The sequence below is a fragment of the Peromyscus leucopus genome, chromosome 23 (assembly GCF_004664715.2).
Source record: "Peromyscus leucopus breed LL Stock chromosome 23, UCI_PerLeu_2.1, whole genome shotgun sequence".
Taxonomy (NCBI): domain Eukaryota; kingdom Metazoa; phylum Chordata; class Mammalia; order Rodentia; family Cricetidae; genus Peromyscus; species Peromyscus leucopus.
In genome coordinates this window covers 41,870,964-41,896,568 of record NC_051082.1, presented here as the reverse complement: position 1 = coordinate 41,896,568, position 25,605 = coordinate 41,870,964, and the positions used below count along the sequence as shown (strand labels likewise).

At 54.6% G+C, this 25,605-nt stretch overlaps 1 protein-coding gene across 1 annotated transcript in view; it reads left to right on the top strand.

Annotated features, from left to right (window-relative positions):
* The first annotated feature begins 1,262 nt into the window (after positions 1-1,262).
* Positions 1,263-25,605, top strand: part of Fam20c (FAM20C golgi associated secretory pathway kinase) — a 54,530-nt gene continuing 30,187 nt past the window's right edge. The window contains exons 1-3 of the mRNA XM_028856015.2: positions 1,263-1,855; positions 3,518-3,696; positions 12,951-13,029. Of these exons, the coding sequence (XP_028711848.1) occupies positions 1,263-1,855; positions 3,518-3,696; positions 12,951-13,029 (851 nt within the window). The remainder of the gene's footprint in view (positions 1,856-3,517; positions 3,697-12,950; positions 13,030-25,605) is intronic.

The following is a 25,605-nucleotide window of genomic DNA, read 5'->3' as shown; positions in this document are numbered from 1 at the left end:
AGATGAGGCCACGTGGTGGAAGCAGATCTCCCCTAAGTGTGCACCCCGATTTAGCATCCCAGAGGGCAGGCAACGAGACGCGCCCCGCCCACCGCCCACGCATCCGAGCCTCTCCGCCAGGCCGGGCGCGGCGCTGCCAGGGTTAAGGCGCAGGCGTGTCCCCTGGGGTGGGGTGGGCCCGGCAGCCTTGCCGCGATCCTGGCGTCCCCTCGGATTGGGGCCCAACGCGCTCCCCCGCCGTTTTCTCCGCCGCGTGGCAACGTCGCCCCTTCGTCCTCCACTTAGCGGGCTGCGGGGACCGAGGTGCCAGGACACCGCCCGGAGGGGAGCTCGTCCGGCCGCGCAGACGCCCCGCGGGCTCCGGGGAGGGACTTGGCCTGCTTTCTGGCTTCCACTCGCCGGGGAGGAGCCGCGCGGCTGCAGCTGGCCGCGCGCGGAGCTTCGGGGACGCAGGCGACCAGGCCGAGAGCCGCGCGCTCAGAGCCGGAGCCCGCGCTGCCTGCGGGTTCCCTGCCGGGCCTCTCGGGCTCCCGGCTCAGCGCGGAGGAGGCGCGGCGACACCGCGGGGCGCGGCCGAGGGGAGGAGAGAGCGGAGCGCGGGCGAGCGCCGGGCCGGCCGGGCCTCGCGGGGCCGCGGCTCCGCCAATCTGCGGGCGCTGACGCGGGGGGCGGCTCCGCGGCGCTCGGATATCAGCGGGCCGGGCGCGGGGTGCCTGGAGCTCCGCCGTGCAGGCGCTGCGCTCCGGGTCTGCCCGCTGCACCTGCCAGATCGCGGCTGCGCCCCGCGCGCCCCCTCGCGCTCCCCTTCTCGCCCCAGCCTCTCCAGCTTGGCCTCCTAGCTGCAGCCTAACACCACGGAGGAGCCGCCTTGTCACCCGCCCAGCACCCGGAGTGGCCCAGTGGGAGCACTGCACTCTGGATCGGATCCGTCGCGCCCAAGCCGGGATGAACAGCCGCGTCTTGTGCCTACACGCCCAATGAGTGTGGTCGCCGTCCCGGAGACCCTCGTCCGCTGCTGTGTTCCCTGTCATCACTGCCACAGACGAGGGCCGCTGGCCGACCCCCGAGATGGCCTGGAGAGCCGGTGCTTTGGTGGCGGGTGTCCTCCCCGACGTCCGAGTCTGGGGACAGCCCCCGAGCTGGTAGCTGTTCATACGCCGAATGGACCTTGACCTGCGAGTCGTTGCCGGCTTGCTGCCAAGCTGAGGGGCGCCGGTGGAGCGCGCGTCCGGAACCCCCCGAGCCCGCTGGCCTGCGCGGCCATGAAGATGATCCTGGTGCGCAGGTTTCGTGTGCTCATCCTGGTGGTGTTCCTACTGGCTTGCGCTTTGCACATTGCTGTTGACCTGCTACCCAAGCTGGACCGGCGCGCCGCGCGATCCTCCGGGGAGCCTGGCTGCTCCTGCGCTCAGCCAGCGGCAGAGGCAGCTGGCCCAGGCTGGGCCCAGGCGAGGAGCCGCCCGGGGGAGTCCGCCGGTGGCGACGCAGGCTGGCCCAACAAACATACACTGCGCATCCTGCAAGACTTCAGCTCAGATCCAGCCTCTAACCTAACCTCCCACTCCTTGGAGAAGCTGCCTCCTGCCGCGGAGCCGGTTGATCACGCTCCACGGGGTCCGGAGCCCGGCTCCCCGCCACCCCGTGACCCTGCGCACCGGCCGCTGCTTCGAGACCCTGGACCCCGGCCACGGGTGCCGCCCCCTGGCCCCAGCGGGGACGGATCGCTCTTGGCCAAGTTGTTTGAGCACCCACTCTACCAGGGGGCTGTACCTCCTCTGACAGAGGACGACGTCCTGTTTAATGTGAACAGCGACATCAGGTTTAACCCCAAGGCAGCGGCAGAAAATCCTGACTGGTGAGCAGAGAGTGGGAAGCTGGGGTGGGGTTGGCGCACCCGACCCTGCCGAGAATAAAGACACCCCCTAGAAAGCCATTTCACAGCCGAGCAGTTTGTGTACCGTTGGGGACTCTTAGAGGAGGCTGAGTAGGGACGCCTGGTGGGCGGGGCAGATGCGCCTTTTGCTCTGGGCCCTGCCTTTGTCTCCACAATGATTTCCTAGGGAGAAGGGCTGATGGGGTTTGGGAGGCCCCTAGTACCCTGGTGTGGGAAGCTGGCGGCCCACCAGGAGCCAGGAGAGCACAGTGCTCCACCTACAAGGAAGCATGCTGGCCAGCCCTGGCGATGGCTGAGGAAGCAGATGAATGAATATGTTGGGAGAGCCAGCCAGGGAGAGTGGGAGCCGCCTTCCCCTGGGAAGGGCTGGGCTGCTGGCTCTGAGGCCGATGGGTGAGCTGTTCGGGGTGGACACCTCCAGAAGGCCTGAATGTACCTAGTAAGTCTTTTAAATCCAGTCACCGGGGACAAAAGCAGCTGAGAAGTGATGTTGGCTGTGTGGAGGCCTCCTGGCAAGGGTGTGAACCGGGGCCACCCTGACTGGAAGGAAGACGAGCAATCCTGGAGTTCTCTTCCAAGCTGCCCAGCTTTGTGCCCACCCCCACCCCCACAGCTGCACAGATCCAAATAAGCCCGGCAGAGTGAAATATTAACCACCAGCTGGCTAGAGCAAATAACCTGCAAAGGTTCCCGGGCAGCAGAGAGAGAGAGAGAGGAGAGAGAGAGAGAGAGAGCCACCCGTCCAAAACAGCCTCAGAAATCCTTTCTCCCCCTGGAACGGGACCAGGCCCTGTGCCTTTTGCCTGCTGCACATGTGAGCTGTGTGGTGGCTTTGGGGCTTTGCTGGCCAGAAACCATTCAGCAGAGGCAGCTCAAAGAGTGGCCAGGGTGTGGCTTCTTGGAGGACCCCAGCCCTCCCTCTGCTTCTAGTGTCGGACAGACTGGAGTCGAAGGAGCCTCACCTGTCAGTGGCAGCAGGACTAAAGTGGCCCCTCTTCCCTTCCAGCCCAGCAGGCTCCCAAGAGGGCCCGTTCTTCCTCCAGACAGTCCCATGGCCGGGGAAGGCAGGCAGCAGATCTTCCCTCTGAACCTGGGCTGAACTGACTGACTTCCTTCATCTAGCTCTCCCCACCTAGGGCTGCACTCATTAAAAATCAAATTCAGCCCCTTGCATCATCCCTGCCCCTGGTCTTTGGAACAAAGGCAGAAAGCTGGGGAGGTTTCTGGCTGGCTGGGTGTGCCTACAACTTCCAGGCTGTCTGGCCCCAGGAAAAGCTGACAGTCCCCCTTCCCACACACTCCCAGTTGACATCATTCTTGTGGGGGCACTTTTGGTGACCCCAGGACAGAGGTATTGGGAGAGCGCTGACACTCTGGGTCTAGGCCGGTGGTAGTTAGGGTTGTCTGTGGCGTCTCTAGAGGGTAAATAGGAATTATAGGCCTTAAGGTGTATTATTAGGTGGTGGAACCGCAGCCGGGAAAGAAAGTGCAGACAGAGCAGTGTAAAAGCAGCTCTTAGTGAACCTGTACTTTGAACCCGACCCTCAGGCCAGCTCCCCAACATTCTTCAGCCTTTTACCTCTCTTTTGACACTTGACTGTAGCCTGCCTTTGTTCCTTGCAGGCCACATGAAGGTGCTGAAGGAGCAGAATTCTTGCCCACCGGCGAGGCAGCCGTGGAGTTCTATCCTAACTGGCTCAAATTCCACATCGGCATCAACCGGTATGAGCTGTACTCCAGACACAACCCGGCCATTGATGCCTTATTGCAGGACCTCGGCTCTCAGAAGATCACGAGCGTCGGTAGGTAGCTACCTGCTTGCCGCTTGGTGCAAGTGTACCTTGGTGGACAAACACCAGGGCTGTGTGAAGCTGGCTTCCTATGCGGGTTGCTGGCAAAGGAGCCACACCTTCTAGAGGTGTCTAGATGGCCACCTTGGTGATGCAGGAGCCAGATGGATACCTCAGGGCTCATCGCTGGCAAGTGAGGGTCACCACTTTGCCCCCTAATAGGGTTATATACACAGACATGCAGGCCCTGTAAAAGAACGCCCTGGTGACCCGTAGTGGCTGCGGCACCTCCTTCCAGCACCTATGCATGGGCCATCTTTGTCCCTCCTGTAGGGGCAGTTCGATTGCGTGGCTCAGCCAGGGCCTGAGGTTCTGAGCCTGCTCCCTTCAGAACTCAGCAGGAGCACGGGGAATCTCACCAGGTCAGGGAGGAACCAAGTTGGAACCTAGGTACCCTGGATGGAGCAGTTTAAAGGGAACATCTCCAGGGCTTTGTGATCTAATGAGCCAAAAAAGATCCAGTTTTAAATTTCAGGAAAATAGCGCATCAGGGGCAGTTTCTGAGCAGGTTTGGGGGTTGTTATCAGGTTGTGAGTGATTGATAGTCACTGTGGCTTGAGAGGTGACCTAGGACAGGCTGAAGGCTGGGGCTGTGTATGGGGTGGCCCTGGTGTGCCCAGCTGCACGTGCTTGGGTAGCCTGCCATGTGTCTTGAAAGCAGATCTGCTAACAGGCTCCCTCCAGTTATGGGCTTTGGTCCAATTGCTGACATGGAGCAGTTAGAAGCTGCCTGCCTGCGGCAACTACCTCTTTAGAGGTGTCTGGGCCTCTGCTGATACGTGTGTGTGCTGGGCTCTTGCCTGGACAGAAAAGCCAGGACCCACAGTTTTCCCCAGGGTTTGGCCAGCTTACCTAGCGAGCTAGTGGTCTTCCATGCCCCCTCCTCCCACCACAGGGATCTGAGCGCACCCCCACCTGACCCTGCCATGCCCCTTATGGAGTCTAGAGGCTTTGGGATGAGTGAGGAATAGTCCTTGTTCACACGGGGACTTCGTTATAAAGAAGACACAATGCCCCTTTCTCTTTGGAGTATTATAATAGGACTGTTAAAGAAATACCCAAGCTGGCCATGAAGGTAAAGCCTGTCATCTAGCTATTCAGGAGGCTGAGACAGGAAAATCCAAAGTCCAAGGTCAGCCTGGGCAACTTAACAAGACCCTTTCTTAAAATAGTAACTTAAAAGAAGACTGGGGATGCAGCTTGGTAGTAGGGGTTGGGGTGTGGCTCAGTGGTAGAGCACCTGCCTAGAATCCCCCAGTGAGGGGATGGGGTGTGGCTCAGTGGTAGAGCACCTGCCTAGAATCCCCCAGTGAGGGGATGGGGTGTGGTTCAGTGGTAGAGCACCTGCCTAGAATCCCCCAGTGAGAGGCTGGGGTGTGGTTCAGTGGTAGAGCCCCTGCCTAGAGTCCCCCAGTGAGGGGCTGGGGTGTGACTCAGTGGGAGAGCCCCTGCCTAGAGTCCCCCAGTGAGGGGCTGGGGTGTGATTCAGTGGGAGAGCAATATCCTAGCAAGTGTAAGGGCCTTGTGGTGAGATTGGCCTTCAGAAGTACTGTTGCCTCTGTGGACCACCCAGTAGAGGAGTAAGGAGCATGTACTACAATGACCTTGAAGATGGTGACATCCTTAGGTATGTGCAAAAAACAAGCCTAGGAGTCTTGAATGCTAAATGACCCCAACAGCTGGCCAGCCCCTTGTGGGTGCTTCGATTTCTTATTCCCTTCCCTCACTGATACCTGTTCTATACAAAGGTGAGGGGATCTATCCCAGGATCTTAGAGATCAGGGGAGACCGGAGTTCCAGGGCCTCACCAGTAGCTGTGCTCACTCGAGGACCTTTGTCCATCTTCATCCTTCGGGAAGGATGATGGAGGTAGGACTCTGACTTCACCGTGGGGTGAACAGCTCTGTTGCTGATGGAGGAGCAGCCTAGACTCAGCCTGAGCCTTGGTTTGGTGGGGTATCCTGGAGTCAGTCAGTACCCTTTTGGCCCAAGGGATACTTGAGGAGATCCTACACTGATGTCCTGGAACACAATGGCTGAGGTGGTTTTCGTCCATTCCCATCGTGGACATGCTGGGTCCTGAATTCTTCAGGTACCTAGCAGCTATTGGAAGGTAGATCAGTGGAGATGGCCATCACCCAGGCAGACAAAGGACACTGCCTGCCCCCAGAGTGTTGAGGGATCCCAGCTGTACCAATCACTAGTCACAGTGACTTCAGTTAAACAGCTACCAGGCAGAAAAACCTGATCTAGCCTGAATGTATCTGGGGGTGACAAGTGAGTCTGAGATCATTGTAAAAGATGGCTTTTTCCCCAAGGTGAAGTCACAGGTGCTTCATGGCTGGGAGTAATGCTTCCTTTCTGGATCCGCAAATCCTGCTGTCCAGAAGGCTCAGATACGTGGCATCTGCCCCCCAAGTAGAGCTGGCTTCAGTATGTAAGAGCAGAGGCAAGAGCAGAACTGGACAGCACCTACCTGGTGGATCTCTAGGTGGCAACCATATTTCAAGGCACACCAAGCCTCTTTGCCTAGAATGCGGGTGTCAAACAGACACCGATATCTTTTCAGGGCTGCAGGGTTTACACCTGCAGAAGTGGGCCTGACCCAGACATCTTGCTCTGTCGGGAGTAGCCTGAAATGGCTGTCCATGGCCACAGCATAATGCCCTGGAGATTGCACACTGTCCTGGAGACTGCCTGCTGGAGGCAACTGCCTGCTGCTCTGGCCAGCCTGACTCATCTTGAGCTGCCCCAAGGTTGTCATGGGTGTAAAAGTCCAGCCAAAGTTTTGAGTGGACACCTGGCTCCTTGAGGCACAGCCCCTCCTGGGCATTCATTAGAGCCACTGGGTAGGTGACGAGCTGGGCACTCGTAAATAGGATTTGCTTCTGCCCGGGGCCTGGCGCTGCTGTGACCTAAAGTGAAGTAGAGCTTCCAAAGGCTAGTCCTGTCTTCCAACTTCCTCCCACTACTTCAGAAGCTGACGCTCCAGAGAAGGGAGATTGGCTTGTGGGTAGTATCACCTTGCTTCTGACTCAGGGTTCCCTGTGGCCCACCAGTGACAACTTTTTTTTTGTATTTTTAAGTTTGTGTATGTGTAGGTGAGCATGTATGAGTACGTGTGTTGTTTGTGTTTATTAGCGTCTGTGCACATGTGTGTATAGGTGTGCGTACGCGTTTGTGGGTGTACATGCACAAACGTGCCCATGGGGTGAAGGCCTGAAGTTGGCATTAGGCATTTCAATTATTTTTCATTTTTAACTCGTCAAGGCGGGGTCACTCACTGAATCTGGACTTTTCCAGCTCTGACTAGCCTAGCTGGCCAGCTTGCTCCGGGGATTCCCTGTCTGCCTCGTTAGGGCTGGGATTACAGGCAGCCACCACATCTGTACGGCTTTTACTTGGGTTCTGGGCTTCCAAACTCTGGTCTGTATGCTTGCTCTGCAAGCACATTATCCACAGAGCCATGCCCCAGCCCCCGAAGTGATGACTTTAATCTTCAAGTTGTTCATCTCACTATGAAATATGGAGCCGGGAAGTAACTGTTGTGATGGGAAATGGTGCCAGGGGGCTTCCACACCCTCTTGGAATGGTTCCATTAAGTCTCGCCTGTTTAGAACCTCTTGCTCCTTTTCGTGAGGCTCTGTGTGGCCCACAGCGCAGCTGGCCAAGGCCAATAGAGATTTATTTATAGCCAGGCTCCAGGCTGCCTGGTAACAGGCCACTGCTGCCTTTAAAGAAAGAGGCTCCCCACACATCCACCTCTGCTCAGCTGGAAGTCAGGCCCTCCACGCCTTCGGCTGGGACCGGTGATAATCAAATCGCTATCGTGTACAATTGTGAATGCAAACGATTCTACACTTGAAATCGCTTGAGGGAGAAGTCTCCCTGGAAGTGGAGGGTCCGGGCGGCCTCCGGCCTGAGCAGAGATCTCTAAGGTGGCTCCATCTAGGTCAGATCAAGGCCTGTGGATTCGAGAACAAGGCAGAATGAAAGAAAACGACTCCACAGGACTCAAGTCCTTGTCATTAATTGATCTGCCCGAGGGAAAGAATGGATGGAGATGGAATCTGGGAGAATTGGCTGTGAGCGTCAAGGAACAAAGGGCCCATGATGGTGGTGTCCCCGGAAATACTGCCTGTGAAGGGGGTGGGGGAGGGTGTCTCATCCCTGTCTGATGCAACAGAGCTACAGCTCTCAGGAGACAGTGTCAGCCACAACAGGGTCACAGGTCCTTGCCTCTGACTCGCGGCATGCGTGAGGGGTGGGGAAGTGGGAGAGTGACCACAGGTCGTAGACCTCAGTGGTAGAGGGACCTCCTGAAATAACAAGGACCCCAAGATCAAGTGCACCTGGGAGGCAGTGAACAGCTATTCGTTGCTCAGTGCCACAGGACAGAAAGACAAGAGCAAGGGTGTTCTCCAGTGGGGCCTGGGGTTGCCCCAACCCACCTCGCCTCTTCCCATTTTCTCCTTGTGCAGCCAGGAAGCTGCAGGGATTGAGCCAAGCTCCCATGCTCTTGGCTCTCCGCAGGAGAGAGCAAGCTCCATCCGGGTATTTCTGGGGTTTCTTGTGACTGCCACTCTCAAAATAAAAGTGAGCTGCCCGAGAGACAGCATGACATAGCGACACCAGGCTGGAGGCTACAGAAGCTGCCCCACATGGGTCTGGTCTGAGCCAGTGGCAGGCTTGAAGCCGAAAGTCTCGCAACAGGCCAGGAGCTTGAAGACCCGGCCGCAGCCACAGTCAATGCCTGCTCCCTCAGCTTGTCCAGCTCCTCTGCCTGCAGTGCTGGCTTCGGGGAATCTGCCACTGGCCACCATGTAAATGTGCCCCATGCCCATTTCCTCAAGTCAGAGACTGGCAGGTGGAGAGGGACTCTGTGGGTGCCCAGCATCTGAACCATGGTCACGCCTCTTCAGTTCAGGGACATGTGAGACAAGCTGGGGAAAGCTGAGTGGTACATTCTCCGAATGTGAGTCTTCCCTAGGGAGGCCTTCGCTTACAATGCAAACACCTGCCTCCATTAATCTTCCAGAACAGTCTCCCCTCTGTCCCTTAAAAGGCAGCAAGGGGTGTGTGTGAACATAGTCAAAGCTACTGCCTGACAGACCCCAAACAGAATCACCAATCCCCTCACCCAGATGAGACAACAAGGTCAAGTCCAGCAGTGGTGACGTCCCCAAGGGCCACCAACCGATATCTCAAGTGTGACCTGCTGGCCTTTGTTGGTTTGTTTTGAGATAGAGTCTTTTGTATCCCAGGGTGACCTCAGACTTGCTGGGAAGTAAGGATGACCTTGAAGTCCTGAGCCTCCCCAGTGCTCAGGAGAGAACCCAGGACATGCTAGGCAAGCACTTTACCAAACTAAGCTGCGTCCTCAGTCCCCAATAGGTCTTTAAAAAAAAAATCAAATTAGTTCATATAAAAAGTGGTCTCAGTCCACTGGAAACCACACAATGCCCTGTTAAGAGGTGTCCAGTGGCTCTCAAGATTGGAGCGTGGGTCTCGCTTTCTCACAGAGCCACCTCTCTGTCCCAGTAAGGAGCGGGGGGCTTTCCTCTAAACATGACCTTCCATCTGTCTCCATGAGGAAAACCCATGCTGTCCACTGGCCCTGCCAGCTCCTGGCCCCTCCACCCTGACCACCCATTTCTGGCCCATCTCCTTAGTGCCCGGTGGGCACAGCCTAGCACACAATCTGGTGGGTATTTGTGTCTGTTGCCCACCTAGACAGACACCCTGAGTCTTTGCCGTTACACAGAGCCGTCTGTGTCAGATATGTGGGGTCTGGGCTCCAAGCAGACTGTCCCCAGTTACCTTCAGACAGCTCGCAGTGCTAAGGGTAGGCTGAGTCAGGACAGAGCCTTCCGGTTTGTACCTTCGACACCTCAGGGCTCTGTGTTCTAAAGTGCTGGTTGCCTCCCTTGCGGGGGGGGGGGGGGGGAATGGCCATACCATGTCGGGGCAACAGGGAGAAGATTGACAAGACTGGGGTGTAGCTCAGTGGTTAGAGTGCTTGGCTAGCGCGTGCACAGCCCTGGGGTCCATACCCAGCACTGCGTAAACAGCACTGAGGACGCAGAGGCAAGAGGGTCAGGAGGTCAAGGTCATCCTCAGCTGTATAGCAAGTTTGAGGCGAGCTTCCGTTACAATGAGAGCCTATTCAAAGCAAGAAAAGCTGGTGGCAGGGCAGGGGTGGGGACAGGCCAGGCTGGCCCGATTAACACAACATTTCGCTCTTTGAAAGCCAGGATTACAGACCTGAAAAGGAGTCTGGTGCCCAGGAAGGAGCCGTTAAGCCCAGGAGTCTCTGTTATTAGGTGCAAATGGGACACGCACCAAGACTTAATGGTGCCACAAACTTTTTAATCACCTCCTGCTTTTTCACTTTGCCGGAAATGCAGTGGATGTTCGGTGTGCAAATTTAGAAAGCACAGATAAGGAAAAGACAGAGAATTAAAATCCCCTGCCAGTCTCCCAAGGGAGAGGTGCAGGCTGGCTGCTGGTCTGTGTCTCAGGGCTGAAAAAAAAAATCCATGTGTCCCTGTCTTCTGGGGGGAGAATGAGGTTCCTGGAGCACGAATGTTTCATAAGCTGCCTGCTTACTCGGCAAACAGTAAGCGCTCAGTGTGTCACTCAGAAGGAAGGCGGGGTGGTAGCCACGCATATGATGGGGTCACCACCAACCACTTGCCCTGGGTGCTGTGCTTGCATCCTGAGTTTGAGAGAAGCGTGAGGTGTGTGGTGGCCCGAGAAGGGCACAAGCTCACACCCCCTACTCTGGCCTGGTGGAGCCCCAAATCAGTCTTAAGTCTCCGATGCAGCCCGTCATACACAGCAAGCAGCCAAGTAGACGGCCATCTAGGCCCAGCAATGTCCCCCGCTATACCAGCCCCCCCCCCCCGGGAGGCTGTCCCCACGGTCTAGGTGAGTCCAGGCCACTGCTGTTCTTTGAGCCCGATCCTCTCCACAACTCATGTGACTTTCCCCGAGAGGATATGAACAAATGCCCACTCTCCCTAGATAGGGCACTAATGACCGGACCAAGTCTGGCTTAGTGAACCAATGAGTGTATTTGGGTAACTTTGTACGAATGACCCAAAGGTAGCTGTACCATGTGACCACCATGGTGTGGGCGAGACTCAGGAGAACTGCATCCCTGGAGCCCCCTGTATGACCCACGGGCAGCTTGGCCTGAGGGAGGGTCTTCTTTCCCCATCAACTGTTACTGCTTCTATTAACTAGAACTTCCTAAGCCTTTTAAGTTTCATTTACTTGCTAAATCTTAATGAGCCTCCCACAAAGAGTGATCTTTTTTGTTTGGTTGGTTGGTTTGGGTGAGTTTTTTGTTTTGTTTTTTTACAGGGTCTCAGTGTGTAGCCTTTGCTGTCCTGGAACTCACTGGGTAAACCAGGCTGGCCTCAAACTCATAGAGGTTCACCTGCCTCAGCCTCCTAAGTGCTAGGATTAAAAGCGTGTGCAACCACATCCAGGCAGGGGGAGATGTTTTAATTATAGCTACATAAGGATAAGCAAGCATCCATGGCCCCATTTTACAGAAGGGGAAACTGAGGCTGGAAAAGTGAAGGTTCCTTCCAGGATACTCAGCCTGGGGAAGCTAAGCAGACTTTGGTGTCTAGATCAGAGTAGACCACGATGGTCATTCTTCCACTGAACTTTTGTCTTTTCTTTCTTGGAGGCAAGGTCTTACTATATAGCCCTGGCTAGCCTGGCACTCACTATGCAGACCAGACTGGCCTGCAATCATAGAGATCCCCCTGTCTCTGCCTCCCAGTACTCAGATTAAAGATGTGTGCCTCCAGGCCCAGCTCCACCACACCTTCAGGCTTACTGTTCTGTGGCATCCTCACACATGCATACACCCGTGAGCCTTCCCTGACCCTGGTGTCATCAGCCACAGTCCTCTGCCAGTCCTCTACCTGGGGACCAGATGTCCAGAGCAAGTCCCCAGTTGCCATCACCACCACCTATCTCGAGCCTCCTTCAGGGGACTCTAGATGCCCCTGTACAGCCTTCCCATCCTTGGCCTGCCTCCACCCCCCACCAGGACCTGTGTCTGCACTTTTATGGCCAACCCTATGCACCCCTAGGAGTGGCTGTCGCGGTGACCTCAGGCCCCGGCACGTGCCTGCATTTCTTCCTACACCAAGGAATGTAAAGTTATCTCACCCTGTGTAACTTCCTGTCTACCCACATGTCCAATGCAGGCGTCTGTTACATCTGTAACACGATCCCTTGCCCCGGGCCTGCCATGGGTACAGGATGCCTCTGTATACACCAGGCATGCTCCTGTGTGCATGGGCTTGCCACATTGTGCAGCGTGATGCCCCCTTGTGTCCCTGTGCCCTGAGCAACCCAGGGGCACTTGCCATGGCTGACCTAGGATAGAAAAGCCCCCATGGCCTTTTCCATCTCTTTCATCAGCAACAGGGAAATCCAAGGTTAGGGGAAGAAAGGTCATGTTGGAAATCCATCTGCTTTCTGACATGGTGAGGTGCCAGAACAATGTGCCTTCTGGAACCTTCTGAAGCTTTCCTATCCCTCCATGTCCTGATGACGTAGGAGCTTCTAACCTAAAGGTACTTGGGGGTCTCTTCAGAGTGACCACTCAGACCCTCACTAAATCCTAGTAGCTTGCCTGTGTCTGCCTAGGCAAGCAGTGATGAGTGAGTGAGTGAGTGAGTGAGTGAGTGAGTGTGTGTGTGTGTGTGTGTGTGTGTGTGTGTGTGTAGATGTGGGTGGGTATTTTAAGGGTAAGTATGGGGATGTTTATGTAAGAGTGGGGGTGTGGGATGCCTGTGGGTATGGAGGTGTTGTTTGTGGGGCATAGGGTGTGTGTAGGTGTGTTCGTGAAGTATGCATTTGTGTGGAGGTGTGCATGTGTGTGTCTGCACTCCTGGACTGGCAGGCAAGTGCACCTGCCCACCCCCTGGGCCCTTTGCCAGTTCACACTGTGGAGTTTGCTTAGGACTCTACTGCTGCATGGGGGGCGGGGCAGCTCGCTGGGGAGCATCATTGCCTCAAAGCCGCACGTCCCAGGCACAATGGGCGCCCCTAGCCACGTGCAGGAGATCCAGCCGACTGGTAGTTGGAGCCTTTATCCGGTTCTGCTGTCTGGGGGCAGCTGGGGGCCTGGGGCAGCCACCGAGTCACCCTGTTTGTTCTTCCCTCCCTCCCTGCAGCCATGAAGTCAGGGGGCACACAGCTGAAGCTCATCATGACCTTCCAGAATTATGGGCAGGCGCTATTCAAACCCATGAAGTAAGTGCCTGACACCAGGGTGGGCGTGAGGCCGGGCCACAGTGTGCAAGCATAAGGCCGGGTGGGGGGGGGCAACATTTATCTGGGGGTGAACTGCTGTGATGGCTAAGTGAGGAGCCAGGCTGTCTGCACCCTCCTGGTCCCTCTCCAGCCTGACACCATCGTTACACACCTGGGAATGGTTGTCCATCTTGTTCTGGGAAGGTGAGTGCTTGCATTTAATAAGGGGCTGGCAATGTGGGGTTGTAAGAGACCCCTGGAGGGGAGACTGCATTTTTCTAACATGCTCAGAGGCTGTGGGGGACTCCACACAGGCCCGATGGTGCCATCCAGAGCTCTGCAGGTGGTATGGCCTATTTCTCACTCAGCCTGCTGTCCAATCCAGGTGGCGGTGGGGCACCGTCAGTCACCTGTGGGGAGCCTGTACATCATAAAACTTCATCCTGGGGAGATGGCTTAATCAGTAAAGGGCTTGCCACAAGAGCATAAGACCTGAGTTTGATCTGTAGCACCCATGCTAAAAGCCAGGCATGGTGTGGCCTGCCTGTAATCCAGCCCTGGGGTGGCTGAGGCAGGGCCATACCTGGCACTCACTGGCCAGTCAGTCTAACTGAATTGGTGAGCTCCGGGTCCAGTGATAGACCCTGCCTCAAAATACAAGGCTGAGAGTATGCATGTGCACATGGACGCACACACATGCACACAACTTCATCCTAACATGAAGTAGTCCTGGAGTGGGCTCTCTGCCCCACAGAAAGTCACAGAAGTGGTAGACATCTCATCACCAGCATCACTGAGGGAGTGCTATGGAACACCTGTCCACTCAGGACACTCAGGAGTTGCCAGAGCATGCGTCTCATTGACACAGCTGGTTCCCCTGCTTGGCCCAAGGTTTTGCTTTTTTTTTCAGCAGACAGGCTCTGGTATTGTTCTTTAACACACGGGTTGCAGCCACAAAGGCCAAGGAGGACATGCGTATCATGGGAGTGAGGCTTCAGTTCAACTGGCTGCAGGGTGCGGGTCCCTGGACCAGCTGTGTTAGCCGACCAGGTCTCAGCTATCTGCTCTGAATTTTCTACAGATCTGGCTTTCCCTCCTGTTTAATCCTCAAATTGGAAAAAAAAAAAAAAAATGCTGAGTACTCCAGAATCAGGGAAGGCACTTTGCTGTTCCTGTTTGTCCTATGTCTCCAGGCAGATCGGCATGGGCTCACAGGGGAAAATGGGCCTCCCTGGCTTCCCAAGGAGGACAGGCAGCCTGTTTCATATACAGGCCTTCAGGAGCACCTCCCACTCCCACAGGCAAAGGAAAACCTGGTCATGGGGCTTAAACCAGGAGACAGTGAGGCTTATGCTGCTGCCTGTGATGTGGAGTGTCCAAGGGTGCCACGTGGCTTTGCGGCTGAGAGTACAGCATTTCTTTCCCTCTTCATGCAAGAAAATGTCCCACGAGCATCTGTCCTGTGCAGGGAGTGATGTCAGCTTGGCATGAGAAGAGCCACGGGCTGGACGCCACCACTCAGGGTCAGTGTACACAGTCAAGCATTAGGCGTCCCTGCCCTTTAGGAGCAAGCAGAAGGTCTCCACATAGCCTGGAGCCTGTGTGGTCATCCCAGGATGTCCTAGAGGGCCAGATGCCTGGGAGAATGGCATGACTTCCTGTAGTTTCTCAAGGGGGCTTTGGTGGAGACAGAATCTCACTGTATCCCACACTGGCCTCACACTCAGCAGCCCTCTAACCTCACACCTCTCAGAGTGCTGCCATTACAGAATGAACCTCCACGTGTTGCTTAAAGGAGGCTTGCTCCCTCCCCGTCTCTCCCTGCCTTCCTCCCGCCCCGCTCCCTTTCTCATTCTCCTTCCTTGGGCAAAGAGTTTTATGAGGCCAGCCTGGCCTCACATGTGCTCCGTAGCAGAGGATAGTCCTGAACTTCCTATCCTCCTGTCTCCACATCCACAGTTCTAGGATTACAGGCATGTGCCACCACACCCTGTATATGCAGTACTAAGGGTGGAAGGAGCCCAGGGCATTGTTCATGCTAAGCCAGCACTCTACCAACTGAGCCCCATTCTCAGGCTATTTTAAGGCTGGTTTCTGGTTTTCGCAAGGACAGTGCCATGAGAACCTGCTTGTAGAGAGGCTAGGGCCAGGCCAGGTGACAAATGGATCAGGACAGCCTGCTGCTGGCCAACATCTGGGGACATAAATGAAAATGACAGCATATGCATCTCCTTTTCAGCCTGGTTCTGCGAGCCTAGGCTCCGGGAGGCAGGCTTGTGCATCCTGTCTGAGAAGTGTCTCTTCAAGCCTGGCAGAAATTTACAGACACGTCCAAGCTGCTCAGAGAGGCTCAGAGTTTCAGGACAGCAAGCCCTGGAGGTCCAGATGGCCACATCAGTGGAGATAGGGGTGGTTCTGGATTCTGGTTTGTGTCCTGTCTCTGTGTGAGTAGCTGGAGGGTAAGGTATGTCCAGCTGTGCACAGCTGCAACCATAGCCATTCCCAGGCTCTTGAATAGCCTGTGTCCCATGAAGAGGGAGAGAAATGGGGCTCTGCACTCAAGGTTTTTATGTTTTGTTTCGTCCCCACAAAGGAGTCTAAAGACAGGCTGTTCGTAACTACATACAGACAGAGAGCCTGGGGTGCTGAGATGTACAGAGCCCTATAAGGAGCCCCAACCTGGTGGGCACCACCCTATCCCTGAGTGGTCACATAAGGGGCTAAATGGGACCCCCTTGGGAATCCCACCTCTCCTTGGAGGGCTTCTAGGGCTGTGATTGGAATAGGGGAAAATAGTGTGTGGCCTGGATAGGGTGGGAGGCACCAGTCAGGTCAGGGTGTTGCTAGGGAAACAGGTTAAGGAAACGAAGACTCAGAAAGGGAAAGGGTGTGTTTGAGGCTGGCCAGAGACAGAGCCTGAGGCCAGCCTGGACTTTGTCTTCAAAATGGGCATGGGGCGGGTGGTTGTGGGTGGGGTCCCCATGCCAGCAGGTGGCACAGTTTGCTGTAAACTTCTCACACTGTCTGTCTGGGTCATTTTGCTTTGTCTTTCCATGGACCAGGTCCAGAAATCTCTGGGCACCTGAGACTCATTGACTCCAGTCCTCTGGTCAGCAACGGATGACCCTGATGACCTTGGGCAGGGGCCCAGGACCTGACACTGGTGCCCATTTTGTCCCTGCTCCTCTGAGGCTATGGAATGATGTGGTTCTTGGCAATGGCCTTAACGAGTCGAAACCCATGACAGGGAATGGGGAGATTGCTCAGTCAGTAAGGTGTTCGCCGCATGTGTGAATATGAGGACCTAAGTTGGCTCTCTAGAACCCATGTGAAAAAGCCAGGTGTGGTGGTGCACGCTTGTGGTCCCAGCCCTGGGGAAGTCGAGTCAGGAGGATCGCCGGGACAGGCTGTCACGCAGTGTCAGGAGTTACGTATTTTAGCAGACACTAAAAGACACATACATACCTTGCAGGCATAGTGGATCACAACCGTGATCCAGAACTTTGAAAGCTGAAGCAGGAGGATTGCCATGAGTTTCGGGGCTAGTCTGGAATACAGAGTGAGTCCCTGTTGGAGGAGGGGGAGAAAAGGTAAGGGGAGAGGAGGAGGAAGAAGGATGGGAAGGAGGAAGGGAGGGACTTGGAGGAGGAGAGGGAAGGGAGGGAGGAGGAACCCACAACCAGCAGTGCAGCTCATGGGGGGTGGGGGGAGTGTTCTCAACCATCCTCACATGCTCCGACCCTTCCATACAGCTCCTCACGTTGTGGTGACCTAAACCTACAATTATTTTCATTGCTGCGTCATCACTGTAGTTTTGCTAATGTTATGGGTCATAGTGTAAATATCCGTGTTTTCTGATAGTCTTAGGCAACCCCTGTGAAAGGGTCGTTCGAGACACACACATACACACACACACACACACACACACACACACACACACACACACCGCCAAAGGTGTCATGACCCACAGGTTGAGAACCATTGCTTTAAAGTATTTAAGGTTTTCTTTTGTTGTTGTTGTTGTTAGTTAGTTAAAAAGTGGCCTTCCTGGCACCAAATGCACACCACACCTTCCAAAACCACTCGCCCAAGTCCCGTAGCTTCCGGTCCTGAGTGCCCTGTGTATCCCTGACCACTAGTTTTTATTGTTCTAAGAGGAAACTCCTTAAACATCTAGCCGTCTCTCCCCACCCCTCCCCAGCACCCGACAACCACTAATCTCCTGTCTCGCTGTGTGGATTTGCTTATGCTGGGTTTTCATGAGCATGGATCGTGTGGTGCGTGGTGCCTTCCGTCTGGCCTACAGTGATGTAGTCCTTTCCGAATTCACCCATGCTGTGACACGTGGTAATGCTTCCCTTCCTTTTTATTGATGAGTAATATTCCATTGTGAGGATGGGCGCCCTGTTTATCCATCCATCCGCTGGTGGGCATGGATTGTTCTCGTGGTCTGTAATGGATAATGCTACTTTGAACCTTTGATCTCGTGGACATGTTTTAGGGGTTCATGTGGAGGGGGGTTGCATGCATGTGCGTTGTGAGAAATTATTTCCCTGGAGAAAGATAAACAGTGTAGATACCCTCTTCTAACAACAAAACACAGTGCAGTTTTACTGTTCACCTGTGGAACCAGTAAGTTTATTGGGCTTACAGAGCATGGGTGAGGGAACCATGGCTACCACACCTAAAAGTCTTCACCCAGCGTGGATGGGGGCTTATCCAGAGCTGCACGAATAGAGCGCCCCCCCCCACTTCAGTTAACCTCCCCAGTCCTATAGACAGTGATTCTCAACCTGTGGGTCATGACCCCTTTGGGGGGTCCCATATCAGATATCCTGCACATCAGATATTTACATTATGATGCATAACAGCAGCAAAATTACAGTTATGAAGTCGCAACAAAAATAATTTCATGGTTGGGGGTCACCACAGCACGAGGAGCCGTATTAAAGGGTCACAGCATTCGGAAGGTTGAGAACCACTACTATGCACTCTAGTACCTCACAGGCCCCAGTGGCCACATGCAATTGCATAAAATGTCTGGGAGGAGCAGCTGGAACCTCAGTTGAGGTCCCACGGCCTTCTGAGCCCACTCCTTCCCCAAGGGAACACCAGTAGGTCTGCTCATAATGGCCTCTTGCAGCAGACAGTGCTGATCCAGTGAGAACGGTGTTTGTTTTATTCGGAGGACCCCATTTTATAACAACAATTGCGGTGCATGTGCATTGGCCAGAGGACACCCTAGGGTGTCGTCTTCAGAAACACCATCAGCCTCCTTGGAGACAGGCTCTCTCACTGACCTAGAACTTACTAGGAGGGCTAGCCAGAAAGCCCAAGGAATCTGTCTGCTTCCACCTCCCCCGCACTGGGATTACCATCATGGGCCACCACACCTGACATTGTCACATGGATTCTGGGCACCAGATTTGGTTCTTCATGCTTTCAAGGCAATTATTTTACCACCTTGGCCAGGCCCCATGTTTGGGGTCTCTTAGGCACAAGCCTTGGAAGGCTACTGGATCTCTCAGCATTCTCATTTGTTTACATCTAGTTTCCATGGTAACTGTGCCACTTTAGAATCCCCCGGCACAGCCCAGGGTGTCAGCTTCCCCAGTCTCCACCAGCACATCCCGTACGTCTGTCATTGATGGTAGCTGTCCTCATGGGTGTGAAGTGGGACTTCACAGTGGCTTTGACTTGCATTTCCCTGATGGCCAAGGACACCAGAGTCTTCTCATGAGCTCGTTGCTCATCTGTATGTCTTTTTTGGAGATACACCAGTTCAGCACTCCTGCAATCTTTTTGGCTGGTTATTTGTCTCTTGTTATCAAAGGGTTAAAAAACTCTTATTACATAGATGGTATCCTTTGAGGCTATGAGTTTTTTAGGGTGTCCATTTTATTCATTTTTGTTATTTGTGGGTTTGGTGAGCTATTTAAACTTTAATATAATCTTGTGTGTGTGTCAGAGAAACCATGAGGCCTCCCTGGGACTCAGTTGATCATCTGTCCACAAAGCCTTGTAAGATATAAAGCCTGAGAGCTTATCCCAACTCTACCTTTGGGAGAGCTGGCCTAGGATATGCCCTGGATGCTTCGCCAGAAGCTGCTTACAGGAGCAGAGCTCAGCAGGGTGGAGTCAGCTGCAGGCCTCAACAGTACAAATACCAAGTTGTTTCTTGGAAAAGAACCTTCCAGGCATGCCTGAGGCTGCCCCTGATGCAGCTTGACCGTCTCGTGGCAGAAACACTCATCTAGCAGCGGCAGGTACTTCCAGAGGTTCTGGGTTGGGTCTGGCGCAGACATGATTCAAGGTCCAGGCTCGTGGGAAAGCCCCAGGGCTGTGATCCCCAGATGCGGGTCACTTGGGTGCTGAGTAAGGGATGAGCTAGTGTGTGTGTGTGTGTGTGTGTGTGTGTGTGTGTGTGTAGCTCACCATGGCAGCTGTGGTTACTATTTAGGCAGTCATGCACTGAATGCACTGGAGAAAGAACACCTGTGAGGCAGGCAGATGGACCTGCAGGCTTCCCTCAGGAGGGTCAGGAGGGTCAGGGCTAGAAGGAAAGACAGCCCTGCAAGAACACTCAGCCGGAAGCAGCCTTCAAGGAGGCCACGAGAGTGTGAAGGTCAAGTGAAGGCCAGATATGTCCATGCCGCAGGCGGGGCTCCCCCCCTCCCCGTGCACAGTCCAAGAGGCTGGCTGACACCGTCAGGATCGGCTCCCTACAAGGTTTCAGCTGCTCTCTCTGAAGCACAGGCGTCAGTGCGGCAGGTACTGGACGCAGCTGTCCACAGTGGACTTCAGCTCCTCCGATTTCAGCTGCTTACCGAGTGCTCAGAGCTGCATGCTGAAGGGGTACCATGCTGGAAGACGTGGGCCACACATTCCTGCGGGGTCCGGTGGGAAAGTCTGGGGTCTGAGCACAGACATGAGCACTGAGTGAGACCAGGCAGCAGCCCGATCTGAGGACATTTAGGACCTGGACATTTGGGCCCTTGCCTCAGATAAGTATTCGGGCTGTCAAGGTGCACAGTTCCTGCCTCAGTACAGGATGGGTGAGCTGGGGGTGGGGTGGGGTGGGATGGAGGCTGTGGGGAATGAGAGTGGGGGGGTGAGGAAGGGGAAGAGGATGTCCATGGAGGCTGGGCAGTGTGATGGAGGAGGGCACTGAGGAAACTGTTCTAGGCTGGTTCTTTGTCGCTGGGATAAAACACTGATCAAAAGTGACTAGGCTAATAAAGGGTTTATTTGGCTTACAGGTTACAGTTCATCATTGAGGGAGGTCAGGACAGGAGCTCAAAGCAGGAACCTGGAGGGATACTGCTCACAGGCTTGCTCAGCTTGCTTTTCTATACAACCCAGGACCACCTGCCCAAGGGTGGCATCACTCACAGTGACCTGTACCCTCTCACATCAATTATTAATGCCTCACGGACAACCAAAGGCTAGTCTAACGGAGGCAATTCTTCAATTAAGGCTTCCTCTTCCAAAGTGACTCTAGTTTATGTTGAGTTGACAAAGTTTAACCAGTACAAAACCCTTCTCTGGGCACAGTGGCTTCTGGCCTTGTGGCTGATGGCATTTGGCGACCCACTTGGGACATCCAGGTAGCACCTAGAGCACAGAGGAACACCTCTAGGTCAAGTCCTAGTCACAAAGCTTACTGTGTGACCCATCCCTCCAGACTGTTCTCTTTGCTGGGCATAAGGTCCAGGACCCTTCCCTCCCAGAAGGCTCTAATCTAGGGAGGAGGAGGTCACTCTACAAGGAGGGAGGACAGCGATTCCATCCTACACGTAATCTACGCTTTGCCTGTTTGATTCCTGGCTGCATTTGCTTTCATTTCCCAAGGGATTGGAAAGAACATTCAGTACATTGCTGAATGGCTCTCAGTAAACATCCACCTTGAGTGGCCCAGGGGTGGCTTGCAGAGGCTGATCCCAGCCTGGGGAGTACCTCAGCCTCTGGCTAGTGGGACAGCCTATCCTACATCCTACCTGGTTCCTGACCAGACAGACCCAAAGGTCCCACCACCATTCAGAGCTGTCTATACCTGTGGCTGGGGCTGAGGTGTCTCTGGTGGTGTGGAGGAGGGCCACCCTAGGTGGACCTCGCATAGGGGTAGGGTCTGATTTAGGATGTCCTGGACAACTGAGTTGCTGTGCAGGGATGTGGCTGTGGGTGGTTGTGTGAGTGGGCAGCGGAGTACTTATCGATCACGTGGGTGCCCATAGGTGGTTGTGTGATGGCGGACACTAGTGCGGCTGGGTGGTTTTGTAGCTACAGGCAGTTGTGTGATTGGATGGGCTGTGACCATGTGATTTTGTGACTGGGTGTTTGTGTGACTAGATGAGGTTACGTGACTAGGTGATTTGTGTGACTGTGGGCAGCTGGGTGGCTGTGGGCAGTTGGGGCCTTTATGTAAATGCCAACTCTGTAGCATACCTCACATTCTTTGACTTGCCTGGGTATCACATATGTGTATTCTTTTGTGATGGACTATTTCTTAATGGTAGAAGAACAAGGCTTGAACAAGGCTTGAAGAGTTGAAAGCAAACAACAAGCAGACCACAGGCCAGGATATGAGGCCAGGATTCCTAGGTTAGGTGCCAGGGACAGTACTGCTTGGAGGAAAGCCTGGATCCAGACATTGTCTGCTAAGGGGGCATAACAACTCCAATCCAGGCTGGCCTAGAACTCACTCTGTATCTCAGGTTGGCCTTGAACTTGTAATAATCCTCCTGCAGCAGCCTCCTGAGTGCTAAGCTTGTAGGCATATGCCACCATGTCCAGCCCCTCAGGGGCTTTTTCCAGTGTCGTGCAGTATGCTGGTGACCTCAGTGGTCTACACTGGGCCCAGTAGTGTGGCCCTTGGACACTGTAATGTGACTCACTGTCTTCAGTGAAATCACAGTGGGAACCTCATACCCTAGCCTGAGTCTGGTTAGTCCTTGTGGCAGACATCGAGGGTTGTGGGTGGCCTCCAGCGTGCTGTGTGGATCATGTCCTTGGCCTGGCTGAACCGCAGGCTGGTCAGGAAGTGGGAGGTGGCAGCCAACATTCTGGAGACCTATAGCTTATGCGGGTACAACCTAAACCCAAATGAGCACAGGGCATGACTGGCTCAGAAGCCTCGGAGGTCATTAAGGGGCCCAGCTGAGAAATACAGTGAGTGTTTCATCCTAACAGGCCGTGCACAGAGCACCTGCCTTTGGACACCACGGGGGAAAGGTGGATGTGGCACCAGGGGCTTCTTTTCTCTGTGTGTTTCTTTGCTGGGTGACAGGAAGCGTGGTCACCAGGAAGAAGGGGTTGGGGAGGAGCGGGCAGAAGGCTGGAGAAGGCAGGGTGGGATGGAGACGCTGTCCATGTCACAGATGCCTGACGCTCAAGTTTGTGCCAAAGAGCCGATGTGTAAGTGTAGGAAGGAAGAGGAAAGTGCCAAAGACGGGCTGCAGAGGCGGCTCAACTGCTAAGAGAGAGAGCTGGCTGCCCTTGCCCAGGACTCAGCACCCACACGGCAGCTCACAACCCTCTTCCGACCTCCTTGGACACCAGACAGTCACGGTGCACTTAAATACGTGCAAGCAAAACATCCGTACACATAAAATACTAAAATAAATCTGGGGGACCGGGGAGAGGGTCTGAGACAGTAGAAACAGCCCGGGCAGAGAGCTCTGGCTTGGGGTCAGCCATCCATTCAGAGACCCTGTGGTCTCAGACCCTGTGGTCAAGGCTGTTCAGTGCTAGGAAGGGAAGGGGAAATGGGAGGGGGCATGGGGGAGGAACAGAGTTTCAGATGCTGAGCCATCCAGGCAGGAGGCCTTAGTGTATTCCTGGGCTGAGGAGGGGCCTCAAAGAAGTTCTGAAGTCAGGAAGGGGTCTAAGCATGTTCCTGGGGTGAGTGCCTTCTGACAGACAGAACTTTATGCAGGGATGGTCTTGGCAAGGCTCAGGGACACTCAGGTTTGAGGCCCAGTGAGCAGGGTTAGAGATTTCCAAGGATCCCCTGGCCTGCTGGTGAACAGCTCATGCTTTCGTTGCTCAGAGCCTTCACCAGGCCCCTAAAACAAACAGACTGCCCAACCCTGGTCACGGTGTGGAGCCAGCAGAGGCCTGGGCCTGACCAGAAGTAGACAAGGCCCCTTTTGTATCTACTGTCCGCTCACACTGGTCTCCCAGCCTGTGCCCATCCTTGGCTGTACTGTGGCTTGGCCCTCTGGCTTTCTGAGACTTCCATGTGCTCCTCAGTGAGGATCACAGATCAGAACCTTAGACCTTTACTCGTTTCGTCAAGGGGCCTCCTGAACCCCTGCATACCATCTGGGTTGCTCTGTGACTCACCACTCTCAAGGCTGCTGGCCTCTGGCACATGGAACTTGTCTGAAAGGTAGCCTTCCTATACCTGGATGACAGAATCCTTGGGGAAGGCCTGTTCCGTGTTCTGTATGGCCCCAGCCCCGACCTGGCATGCGTATTGGACTTTCGCTCTGAGTGGCTGCTGAGCCGCCATGAGAAAGACACACTTCCCCACCCTGGGAGACAGTCAACACAGACTAGTGAAAGGGGCACTCCAGAGGGGAGTAGATCCTATTGTGAGTGGAGCACACCCAGGCAGAGGAAGATGGAACGTGGTGGTATCCGAGAGCCTAAGGGCTGGCAGGGCAACCCTGCCACCAGCTCTGCGCAGAGAGAGCCACTCTTACGAGCAGGCACGGATTCTGAGGAGAGCACCTCAAAGCAGGATTGGAGGTAGAGAGTAGCTGCAGGGAGGACCCGTGATGGCACAGGAGGCCTTACAGGCGCTTCAGCCACCTTCTGAATGGCATCTGGTGGGAACATGGGCTATGGCACTCTTTCCTCTGGTGCTCCCCGGGCCGCACGAGGCAGCAAGAGCATGAGATGGCGTCGGATGCAAAGCTGTAGACAGAGGGCCAGGAGTTGGGACCAGGCGGGCAGTTCTGTGGCCCTGCGAGAGGAACTGGACACAGGAGACCCTGGAGTAGCAAGGACGTGAGTGTCAGGAATAGTGGGCGCCTTAGCAATGGGAACAGTCCTGGAGGCCACTCAAAGACTTGAGAGCCAGGTGGCTGTGAGCTGGTCTGCACGTGTGTTGTGATATGACCCGCTGGGTAGAGTCCCTCAGCCGAGCATGGGCAGTTGCGGGGTGGGGGTGGGGGATGGGGGCGCCTCCTGAGAACATCCCATGAGCTATGGGGTGGGCCCCACCGGGGCACGAGGATGGAGGGAACCAGGGTTCACAGCAGCCCAGCACCTCTGGACATCTTAGTCTCTGATTCCTCCCTGAGGCCTGTGGTCTGGTTTCCCAGGCACTGTTGTGAGGAGCAGATGACTGGTAAGAAATGTCCTGCTCCCCCAAGGGCTTGGGTGGTGGGGAGGAGGTTGCCACTGAGGTTAACTGAGGGCTGGGAGATCCAGGACCCAGGTCTGAGCAAGGCAGAGGGGAGAGGCCCGATGGAACTAACTGAAACATGAAGAACACCAGTGTGAGAGTAAACAGCATGTCGGGAACATGCATCCATAGGTTTATACATTCTGGGTGAGAGTGTACAGCTGTGTGTACATATATACATGGACGTGCTTGTGTACATGAGTATGTGTTCCATGCATGTTCTTGTGTTTCCATATTTCATGCACATGTTCTTGTATGTTTTGCACATGAGTAAGTATGTATTGGAGTGAGTATGTATTGTATGTGTGTTCTTATATGGATATATAATATATATATTATATACCCATGTGCATATTGCATGTATATGCTTTTATGTGTGAGTATGTGTTGTATGTGCTCATGTTTATTACATGTGTGTGCTTGTATGTATGGGTGTTTATTCTGTTTGCTCCTGCATGTGGGTGTATATTGCATTGTTCCTACCTGATGTGTGTGTGCACGCTCGTGTGTGAGCATATGCACATTTATCTGGGTCAGAGCCAAAGTCGTAACTACAGAGTGGCAGCTGGGACCTGAACTTGTGGGGCAGATGCTGTGGGGGGGGGGGGTGGACATGTCCTTGCAGTGACTTTGCAGAAGGGTCTGTTGGTGTTGGAGGCATTCCCAGCTGCTGCTCTCTTTGGAGCACTCTCTTTGGAGCACTCTCTTTGGAGCACTCTCTTTGGAGCACTCAGTGTCACCTTCCTGCCTTGGATAGTACAACACTGGCTCAGGTGTAGACAATTGGGTCATTTTCAGATCTGAGGATTATATTTGTAGTCATAAGAACATGATCTGTATTAATTTGAAAAACAAGCAAGCAATAACCCTGACAGAGTCAGCTTAGAGATCCAGGAAGCAGAAGATCTGGGACACAGCAGGAGTTCAGGGGCCTCAGAGGCCTGTGCACTGCCCCCCACAGGGAACCTGTCCTCAGCTGAGCCTGGGCTCAGAGCCTTCCAGCACAAACCCTCCGCTCCTGGCCTGCCTGCACCTCTAACAGCTGCTAGCTGCTGAGGTCCATTGTCAGCAGAACAAGCAGACTCTAATGAGGTCCACGACATCCGCGGTGATCTTTGTGAAAGGCAGGGGTGGAGCTGACCAATCAGAGGGCCACGTGGGAC